Raw genomic sequence first — 10,807 nt, forward strand, 5'->3', positions numbered from 1 at the left:
GTGGCCGCCACAAGCTGCAGCGTAGGTCACAGATGAGGCTTGGATCTGGTGTTGTAGTGGCTGTGGTGTAGGCCGGCAGCTGCAGCTCTGATTCCACCCCTAGCCCAGGAACCTCCATATGCCAAAGGTGCGACCCTAAAAAAAAATTTAAAAATAAAAAATAAAACAGCATAGTTGGCCAAGCTGGCCTGGCTTAGAGAACCATGAACCATCAGCACAAAATAAGTCAGTGTAATGCCCACCTGGGACAGGTCTCCAGGGTTGTGTATGCAAATATGTGACTCACGTTCAGGGCCCACTTACCATGGGTGGGTCTCTGGGCTGAGAAGGTGAGTGGCTCAGGGCAACTTAACGAACCACAGCGGTGGCACTGGGGCCTAACCCCTCCCTCTGCCAGGAAACCCCTCATTGGCTTGTGGGCTTTCAGTTGCAGCAAGTGCCTGATACAGGATGATTCATGCTGCAGTGAAGAGGGCCTCTCAGGCTGGAGGGGAGCTGGGGACCCAGAGCCCCCTTGCATCCCATTCCATCAGCCCCCGGGGGAAGCGCCAAGAGGTGCCTTGTGCTAACCATATGAGAACTGGGGTTTGAGCATCCGTAGGTGAACCAGCTGGTCAGCAAGTCTTTGTTGGGTCCCCACCATGTGCCAGCCTCTGAGCCAGGTGCTGGGATTCAACAGGAGACGAGGCAGCCTCTCTGGTGCCCCCCTAGCCAGAGCTCACAGTCCAGCGGGCCCTTTGCCCTTTGATACTAAGGCTCAGGGGCCATAGGGCAAACCCGGCTGGCAGAGGGGTGAGGCCAGAGTTGGCACCTGCTTTGGCCACACGACTGCCCATCCAAGTCACCACCCCTGTTAGGAATAAATGAACCACTGTTATGTGTGGGTCTCAGCCTATCAACAACCAATGTTTTGGTTGAACCAGTCCCTCTGGTTCTTGCTATGACTGCCAGATGCCCTCCAGCAATAACCATCAGGAAACTTAGGGGGAAAAAATGTAGGTTTATTACTTACAGGACCTGGAAATTACCCAGCACACCTGGGGCCACACAGTGAGGTCTCTGGCAGAGAGAGGGACAGTGTGTGGGCCTGGGGTTCTGCTTTTATTGGAGGTGGGGTCTAGGATTTCACGGGCTCACTCTTTATTGGTGAATTTAAAACATCAGGGTGGACATTTAAAGCATGGGAAGAGAATAAACAAGTGGTCCACATGGTGAATTATTGAAATCAATCAAGATCTCTGAAACAAAGGAGGCTCGGTGTTAGGAGGTGGCCCGGCTCTTCCAGTGCCAGTGGTGGGGCTGGCAATGGGTTCATTTAAGATAGTTTGTCTTTGAAGTGGATGTCTCAGCAATCAAAGCTTAAGTCAGGCACTTGCATCACAAAAAATAGAGGGACCTCCAATTGTAGGGCTTACACTACAGTCTAGCCTGTGGTGCCCTGTGATGTGAGCATCAGTCAGTGGTAAGCACATTAACCACGTGGGTAGCTGATGTCCCAAAAGGCAGGGCGAGGGCACCTCGAAACCTGCAAACTACACATCTGAATAGGGTCAGAGTAGGAAATCCTAGAATAATTATAGAAGCAAGAACCTGAGGTTCAGTACATAGCCATTGTCCCAAACTTGAAGGGTTACCACAGTGAAGCTAAGTCAGTGATCTCAGGGGCGCTAGAATCCGTTCCAAGATTTGGGTAACATTGTGAAATATTTTAACATCTTAAGCATCTTGTGTAAGTAGGTAAATCTGGGAGTGCCCATTGTGGCACAGCGGAAACAAATCTGACTAGCATCCATGAGGATGCGGGTTCAACCCAGCCTCGATCAGTGGGTCAGGAATCCGGTGTTGCCATGAGCTGGGGTGTAGGCTGACAGCTGTCGCTCTGATTCTACCCCCTAGCCTGTGAACATCCATATGCCACGGGTGCGGCCCTAAAAAGCAAAAATAAATAAATAATATTTTTTTAAAAGTAGGTCATCTGAACCTACTACATAGGTAGATGGTTCCATAGCTCATCAAACCTGCCTCGTGGTCCTGGGAATAGGTCCGTTCAGTTGAAGGCCCATCTCATTTCAGGAGGCAGTGATGCAGGACAATTTCCCAAGCCAGGACTTTTATTTATTTTTAGGGTATAGCCCTAAAAAGACAAAAAAAAAAAAAAAAACAATTTGGAGAAGTTTGTCAAAAATATCAAAGATTTTCAATACTTCACTAAATGGAATCACAGGTCATTATTTAAAAAATGCTTGATTGAGTACTTAACCAAAGTGACGTAAGATTTTAAAATCAAATTAGAAGGTTAATTGTTGTGAGCAAAACTTAGCTCTTTTGATATTGAGAAGACCCAGTTTTCTTAAGGAACTAAAGACCTGATTAAGACAACATGAAGCACAGGAAATTATTTTGATAAAATCGCAAAATCTTTGCTTTCTAGCCAGATTACTTAGAAGGTAAAGAGTTTTTCTTTTATGATCTCTTATCAGGAACAGACCAATATGCCCAGAAAACTTTGTCCTTTCAGCAGATGAAAGAAAATCACCTAAGTACATTATTGACATTAAAATTTATTAAAAAAGAAACCTTATAATAACAATCCAGTTTTAGCCAACTTGACCCACACAAGGTAAAATCCTTTCTCTGAAGACAAAGCCATCATCCCAAACTAATTTTCTTCCTGACAAATTTTGTAATAAGATAACATGGATTTATTTGACTAGTAAGCCCGGTAAAAGTTGTTTATCTGCAGTATATTTAATGCTGATAGCTCTGAAGACATACCGATTTTAACTGAAACAAACTTAGACTAGCTTTCATTTACTGAAGATTATCCCAGATCACGTGAACTTGAAAAACATTTGCATTCGTTTCTATCTTTCTGAGTTTCAGGAATACTTAATTCACACAGGCTTATTTTTAAGCCCATTTAAACAAAACTCTTACAAATTAATTTGGGGAGTTTCCATCATGGCTCAGCAGAAACGAATCTGACTCACATCCATAAGGATGTAGGTTTGATCCCCGGCCTCACACAGTGGGTTAAGGATCCAGTGTTGCCATGAGCTGTGGTGTAGGTCGCAGATGCAGCTTGGATCGGGCATTGCTGTGGCTGTGGTGTAAATCGGCAGCTACAGATCCAACTGGACCCCTACCCTGAGAACCTCCATATGCCACGGGTACGGCCCTAAAAAGACAAAAAAACAAACAAACAAGCAAAAAAAAAACCCCATAAATTAATTTTGGCAGTACCATCCAGAGATAGAAAGAAAAAAAAATCACATATACATCCACAGACAAACACCTAGGTAGACCCAGAGACCCTATGGCTTCTGTTCCAAAATTTTAGCCATGAACTAGGTACAACAGTATCGAATTCACTAGTTTATCAATAACATTTGACTCCAAATGGTGTCCATCAGGCAGAACAAGTTAAAGTTACCTGCTCCAGTGGCAATGCTTTTTACTAATATATGCAGAGATTAAAGATTTGTATTTGTTCTTATCAAGTAACCTTAAGGAGCCAGTGAGCTAACTGTGAGCAAGGGAGAGTTTTTAGAGCTTTTATAAGCCGTTTATACTTTAAAAGTCCTCTCCCCGCTCCAACCTCTTTTTTTTTTTTTTTTTTTTTCTTCCCCTTCAGCCTCAGGCAATTGTGGGCAGCGTTTTCGTTACCTCCTGGGGTGTTTCCATTTCCCAGATTTAATCTTCAAGGGACAGAGAAAGAATGTAAATTTTCTTCTAGGCGTTTTTTAGCGTCCTTTGCATGGTTTTGGCAGTTCCAGTAAAATGTCGTAGCACCGCACTGCAATTAGGGGAGCGCGTGGTAAAAATAATTCTCTGGGTCAAAAGGGGCCTCTTGGGAGTTGAAAAGAAAGAGGAAGGTCATGGGGATAAGGAGAGCCATGGACATGGTAAACCCAGGGGAGCATCCGATTTTGCCCAGCAGGAGATGGGCCTCATCTTAATGTTTTCCATTCACTGTCAGCCTTAGCAGCGATCGCTGTGATGGAAGGATACAACCAATAAGCATCCAAGGAGGTGGGGGGTAGGGTGTGGGGGGGGGATGGGATATCTGGGGCACTTGGCCTTCCCTTCATCTTCCTCATCCTAGAGGCCTGGATAAGCCCGTCATCTTTTTCCTTGGCATCAGGGACCCCTTAGGAGGTGTGTTTCTTAGTTCAGGGGAAGCCAAGAAGGCCAGGGATCTTTAAGAAAATTATGGAGTTTAGGGTCTATAGTGACATTAGCCAGTTGTTGCATTTTGGCAGTCATGAGAAGCAATGATTGACAGCCAGTGACAGTGACAACAACAAAAACCCATAAGAGCCAATTAGTTCCCCTCTCTCCTTCTGGCTGCATAAAATCTTTAAGAAAAATTTGAATTTCAGGTAAGGTATATATTTTCAATCTCTATTTCTACTTCTTGATACTTCTTTATTTTTTTTTTTTTTTTTAACGGCCGTACCCACGGCACACGAAGTTCCCAGGCCAGGGATTGAATCCGAGCCGCAGCTGCGACCTCCACCGCACCTGCAGCCATGCTGGATGCTTTAATCTACTGCACCAGGCCGAGGATTGAACCGGCACCTCCACAGCAACCAGAGCGGCTGCAGTCAGATTCTTAACCCACCGTGCCACATCAGGAACTCCTTCTCGCGTCGTCTTAATCTTCTGTGTGGTTACGGGCAGTTTGGGATGGCATCACTGTGAACTGACTTCATAGCCGGCTCCTTTCCTTCCCAGGGTGTTCTAAGAGACCTCTCTGGGATTAAGGTCTGCCTCCACTAGCGTGATATGCCCAGGGGCTTTGGGGAAAGCCCTCAGGCCTCTGGAGTGTGACACCACCGGAGCCTCAGCATGTCGCTCTACCAGCGCTGAGCCCTGCCCAGGATGCTTCTGCATGTATCAAGGAGCTGGGCGCATCCTCAGGGTTCTTAGGGGTGCTGGCACCAGATGTTTAGGACATGTATGTCTGTCCATTATTTTATTTTATTTGTTTAGTAATATCACACCAGGGATGGGACCCACCATATCCCAACGGGTCAAGGGACAAAGAGCAACAGTGATGAGTGAGGTTTTGGCACAGAGACCGTGGATCTCTTGTGTTTTCCTTCTGGTGGTCCATCGGTTTCCAGCTGCCAGGCTACTTCACCCTTCCGGGTTAAGACGTCATCCGGGCACAACCACCAACTCAGTGGTTGCCGGTGGACTCTTCACCTACAAGAAGCTTTTCCTCAGCCTTTAGCCCAGAGCCTTTTCTTGGCCAGTGACAGCCGTATGGTCAATTCACCTTCCTCAGCTCTCCTTGGAGGCCTGGAGGACCCTTCCGCGCATTCATAGTCAACCAAGGCCTTTACGATGAGTGGTCTCACAGCCTGGTAGTGCGATGTCCTTGATCACGCTGCTCTGGGGAGATAGCTGGCTTGTTATAGCAGCCGTGACTGCTTGCTTGGTCGCCACAATATTTTTTTTTCTTTTTTTTTTTTAACAGCTGCATCCCTGGCATATGGAGGTTCCCAGGCTAGGGGTGGAATCAGAGCTGTAGCTGCCAGCCTACACCACAGCCACAGCAACATGGGATCCCAGCCATGTCTGTGACGTACATCACAGCTCACGGCAATACTGGATCCTTCACCTACTGAGTAAGGCCAGGGATCGAACCCACAGCCTCATGGATACTAGCTGGGTTCTTCACCCACCGAGCCACAGTGGGAACTCCCTGGACACCACAATATGCAAAAGCAGAAAACAGTGAGACAGCCCCCCAGCAAGCAAGACCCTTCAATTAGCAATAATCGCACCTCAGATAAACTTCATGGGCTACGATACTGCCACTGCGCAAAGCTACAATGACCCTTCAAAAGGTGGTGGTGCTATACCCTCCTGAGTTAGGTGGTTAGTAAATACATTGCTGGTAGAGGGCTTTCCTTAGGCTGATGGCGAGGGCAGTCATGCGGTCCTGCCAACCATGCCCATTGTCGTGTGTGGGTCTCAGCCTATCAATAACCAGTGGTGTTGTTGGACCAGCCTTGTGATTCTTATAACAATTACAAAATGCCCTTCAGCAATAACCATCAGGAAATTTTGAAAAAAAGAAAGGTTTTTTATTTACAGGACCTGGAAATTACACAACCTACCTGGGACCACACGGCAAGGTCATGGGTAGAGAGAGAGAGTGAGACAGCGTGTGGGACTGGGGCTCTGCTTTTCTTGGGGTTGGGGGTGCCCTAGGGTTTCACAAGTTCAGTTTTTATCGGTGAATTTAAAATATCAGGGCCAGAATTGAAAGCATGGGGAGAGAAAAAAACAAGCGGCCCAAATGGTCAGTTGTTGAGGTCAACCCAGATCTCTCAACAAAGGAGCCTCAGTGCATGGAAGTGGCCTGGCTTTTTACCTAGTCCTGAAGCTGGCGCTGTCTTTATTTGAGATAGTCTCTCTTTGAAGTGGGTGCCTCTTTGAAATGGATGCCTCAGCAGTCAAAGCTTAAATCAGGCACTTGCATCACCAAAAAGGGGGGGGGGCAACTGTCAGGATTTATACTACAACCACTTACACTCTAAATCCTGTCCTAATGTTTGTTGTCAGGTCTTCTTTTCCAGCAGCACGCACCCCGCTCCACTAGGATCTTGGAACTTAGAAACAAGGGGAAGATGCTTCTCGTTTCCTCTGCCCTCTGCCCTCCAAAAGCCCCTCAATCCTGGGCAAGATCCTCCTCTTCTCCGGGCCTCTGGATCCCAGCTCAGTTCCAGAGGCCCCTCCCATTCAGGGCATCAGGACCCCGGGCACTGGGCTGGCGTCCAGCAGACCTGGGTTGGTTCCCTTCCTTGCTCCTGACTGTGGGACTGGCTCACACAGACCTCGAGTTTCCTGTCTTTCGAGTGAACACGCCACCAGGAACACAGCGGGGAATTGCTTACCAAGAAAGGGCTTATCCCTGGCACCTTCCGGAGAAAGGCGAGGCGTTCCAAGAGCCGTGGGCAGCCAAGCCTGACCCTGCCTCACTGCTGCGTCTCCTCCACAGGTGGAGTTTGCCATCAGCCGGGTCCAGATGAATTTTCTGCACCTGCTAAGCTCTGAGGTGACACAGCAAATCACCATCCACTGCCTTAACATGACCGTGTGGCAGGAGGGCCCCGGGCAGACCCCAGCCAAGCAGGCTGTGCGCTTCCGGGCCTGGAACGGGCAGATCTTTGAAGCAGGGGGTCAGTTCAGGCCGGAGGTGTCCATGGATGGCTGCAAGGTAACTCTTAGGGCGCCTCATGAGACAAGTGGAAGAACGCCTTCTAATGGAATAACAGTTGTATGCTGTATTCGTGTGATACATAAGATTTTTAGCTTTGTGTGATGATTTCATTACAACAATGTTGTAAAATTGCTCATATTCACTTTTCCTCTCTGGGAAACTTCTAAGGAAGACCTGGTTTGGTAAAAATTCTACTGGCTGGGCGATGCTGGTCTTTTTATCTGCAAGGCTGCTTAGAGAAGGATATATTTCTACTCCTTTCTGCCCCGGCTCTGCCAAACTAATTTCTTCTCTTAACCTTCTGGTTATTTTCAGAGGCCTAAAATATGGTGGGTCATAGAGGAAGAGGGAGACAGAAAGTTGTCCAAAACACCCATCTCAAAAGAGCCTACAGAACTGCTAATACAGGAGGCTCAGTGGTTAACGAATCCGACTAGGAACCATGAGGTTGCGGGTTCGATCCCTGGCCTCACTCAGTGGGTTAAGGATCCGGCGTTGCCGTGAGCTGTGGTGTGGGTCGCAGACGCGGCTCGTATCTCACGTTGCTGTGGCTGTGGTGTAGGTCGGCGGCTACAGCTCCGATTAGACCCCTAGCCTGGGAACCTCCGCATGCTGTGGGTGCGGCCCTGGAAAAGACAGAAAGACAAAAAAACAAACAAACCAACCAAAAACTGCTAATACAGAGTGTTCCTGAGGATGCGGGTAAACCAACACCCTCACACAGAGCTATTTGGGACAATTAAAAGTAAATTGGTAGAGGAGTTCCCTGGTAGCACAGCAGATTAAGGATCTGGCATTGTCACTACTGTAGTTTGGGTTTGATTCTTGAGCCAGAAACTTGCACACGATGCGGGGATGGCCAAAAAAAAAATTTCTAAATAAAAAAAAATAATAATAATAGGTGTTCCTGTTGTGGAACCTGACTAGTATCCACGAGGATTCAAGTTTGAAACCTGGCCTGGTTCAGTGGGTTAAGGATCCAGTGTTGCAACAAGCTGTGGCATAGGTCACAGATGTGGCTCGGATCTGGCGTCGCTGCGGCTGCAGCGTAGGCTGGCAGCTGCAGCTCCGATTCAACCCCTAGCTTGGGAACCTCCATATGCAGCACATGCGGCCCTGAAAACCAAAACAAACCAACACAGTTTTTTTGTAAATTGGTTCAGGACAACAGCTGCATATATATCTTCAATATATATCCAAAGCCTTAGCAATGTACCTATCCTTTGATCCAGCGAATCAACTTCTTGAATTTGTTTAAGAGAAATAATTAAGAATGCACACAATATTGATGACAGCTTTACTTAGAAGAATCAAAGTAGTGGAAGCCATCTAAATGGAGAAATACAGGTCATTGCGGCGGTGGAATGCCATGTGGACATCCAAAATCATGATGAAAGGTGGAGGTGCGTGCCCGTGATATATGATGATATATGATGGGTGTATGTGTACGCTTTCCTTTCCACCCTCAGGTCCAGGATGGTCGCTGGCATCAGACCCTCTTCATCTTCCGGACCCAGGACCCCCAGCAGCTGCCGATTGTCAGCGTGGACAACCTCCCTCCTGCCTCATCAGGGAAGCAGTACCGCCTCGAAGTTGGACCTGCCTGCTTCCTCTGACCTCTGACCTCCTGTCTCCTCTAGGCCTCGAAGGGGAGGGAAGAGGAGGAGGAGGCAAAAGGAGGGTCCCTAGGTGCAGGTGGGCCCGGGAGATGCAGCTCACCTGCCCAAGGATCCCTGAGCAGGTCCCAGCTGGTGTCTGCCCAGTCAAAGAGGCTGAGGGCTAACAGGGCGCGCGTGGTCCTGGGGAAACAACAGATCCCAGCTCAGCCGCCAAGACCAACCAAAGAGCCAGCCAGAGCTGGCTGGGCCTGCCACCCACCTGAGCCCCGCGGCCTGTCTCCCAGCTCTGTGGCCACCCCTTTCCCTCCCCAGCTTCGCGCCCAAAGAGCCCCACGTTCCAGCCAGCTTGAGGGAAGGGGGCATCTATCTCATCAGCTGGCCCCTGCCAGGGAGATTTGATGTGCAATATTAGAGAGGAGACATGAAAAAAAGGAGAAAGGAAAGAAAGAAGTATATATATTTTATTTAAACAAACACAAAGAAGGTGCGGTTTTTTTTGTTTGTTTTTTGTTTTTTTTTTTTCACCTGGGAAAGAGGTGAGAAGGTGAGAGACAGCAGCCAGGGGGTGAGAAGTGATGGATGCCCAGAGGGAGAGTTGAGATCCTTGGGGCTGGGTGCCCACGTCTGCTACCTCCCACTGTGAAATCGCTGGTGCTCACAATTGTCTCATAGTGTATGTGATTTTTTTTTTAAGAAAAAAAAAAAACCCTTATTTAAGATTCTGAAGGTGCTACCATTTTTGCCACAGACTTTGAAGAAACATTTGGACGTGGGGTGTCATCCACGTTTTTCTCTCTCCTCCAAATGACAAAGTTTGGGGAATTTTAAAAATTTTCCTAGCATCACCCTTGTGCTCATCAGGTAATCTGCTAAGGAGGGGGGCAAAAAAAGAAAAGAAAAAAAAAAAAAAAAAAAAAAAGCAAAGCCAAAAAAAAAAAAAGAAAGAAAGAAAGAAAAGAAAAAGGAAAAACCCCCAACCAAAAAACAACCAGAAACAGAGGTAGAAAGACTTAGATTTTAACTTAAGGACTTTGAAGTATTTGTCCTCTTCAGGCAGGGGGAGGCCTCCGCTTGAAGGATTTTAACTTGGCCTTTCGTGGCCCTGGAGGGAAGTCAGGCCTGTCTTGGAGGGTGTGATCTAGAGTGGGGAATCCTGACCTTGCAGCTTTGACCTTGAAGAAACCCATTTAGCAGAAAGCATTGGGTCAGGGCTGGTGCTAGAGGTAAATCGGGGAATGTAAATCGGGGCCCATCTCAAGAAGCCTCAGGGCACCCTGCAAGGACCTCACTTCCTGGAGGAAGTGTCTTTCCAGCTTGTCCTTCCAAGGTGCAGTCAGCCGTCTTGCTTTTTCATGGCCATTCGATTCTGTAGAAACCCAGCATCTTTAGCTCCAAGCTTACATGTGGGCTGAGGAGAAAGGCTCATTTTGGGGGCATCTCAGAGTTCCGCGTGGCAGGGCTCTTCAGGGTCATCTGAATCTTCCTGTATCAGCCAACCAGTGAGCACCCAGGGTGGATTTTGAGGTCATTTTAACTATGGGATTATTTTTATAGAAGGGGAAAGTTTATGTGAAAGTCTATTTGTGTCTTTTTTTTTTTTTTTTTTTCTAAAGTTGTGTCTCTTTGGGATTTGGATTTGATTTTCATTATTTAATACCTCACTCTGGCCCCCCCTCCCCCACTTCCTGTCTCCCTCCCCCACCTGGACACCCCCAATAACCCCCCCCCGCCCCCGCCCAACGCCCCCGGAAGGGCGTGTTCTTAGCAGCTTGGGCCTCATCTCATGGCTCCGTCTCCCCAGCCGCCAGTCTCCATCTGGCCTCTGTCTTGTTCTTGGGTTTCTCTGCGGCCCTTGTTCATGTCTCTGTCCACATGTCAATGTGTTAAAACCCAAGGGGGTTCCGTTTCCCCTTTTCCCTTCTGGATTTTAAATAAATATTTAAAACTGAGG

General features: G+C 47.7%; 1 protein-coding gene across 4 annotated transcripts in view; it reads left to right on the top strand.

Moving 5' to 3' along the window:
• Positions 1 to 10,807, top strand: part of COL27A1 (collagen type XXVII alpha 1 chain) — a 156,318-nt gene extending 145,511 nt beyond the window's left edge. For 2 of the 4 annotated variants that reach the window (XR_001306592.2, XM_013993785.2), the window contains exons 60-61: positions 7,016 to 7,234; positions 8,707 to 10,807. Coding sequence is in view for 3 of the 4 variants with exons in the window: in XM_013993785.2 (XP_013849239.2) it covers positions 7,016 to 7,234; positions 8,707 to 8,853 (366 nt within the window). In the remaining variant the exon portion in view is untranslated. The remainder of the gene's footprint in view (positions 1 to 7,015; positions 7,235 to 8,706) is intronic. The other 2 variants (XM_021067868.1, XM_021067871.1) reach the window with 1 other exon arrangement.

This window comes from Sus scrofa, chromosome 1 (assembly GCF_000003025.6).
Source record: "Sus scrofa isolate TJ Tabasco breed Duroc chromosome 1, Sscrofa11.1, whole genome shotgun sequence".
Classification (NCBI taxonomy): domain Eukaryota; kingdom Metazoa; phylum Chordata; class Mammalia; order Artiodactyla; family Suidae; genus Sus; species Sus scrofa.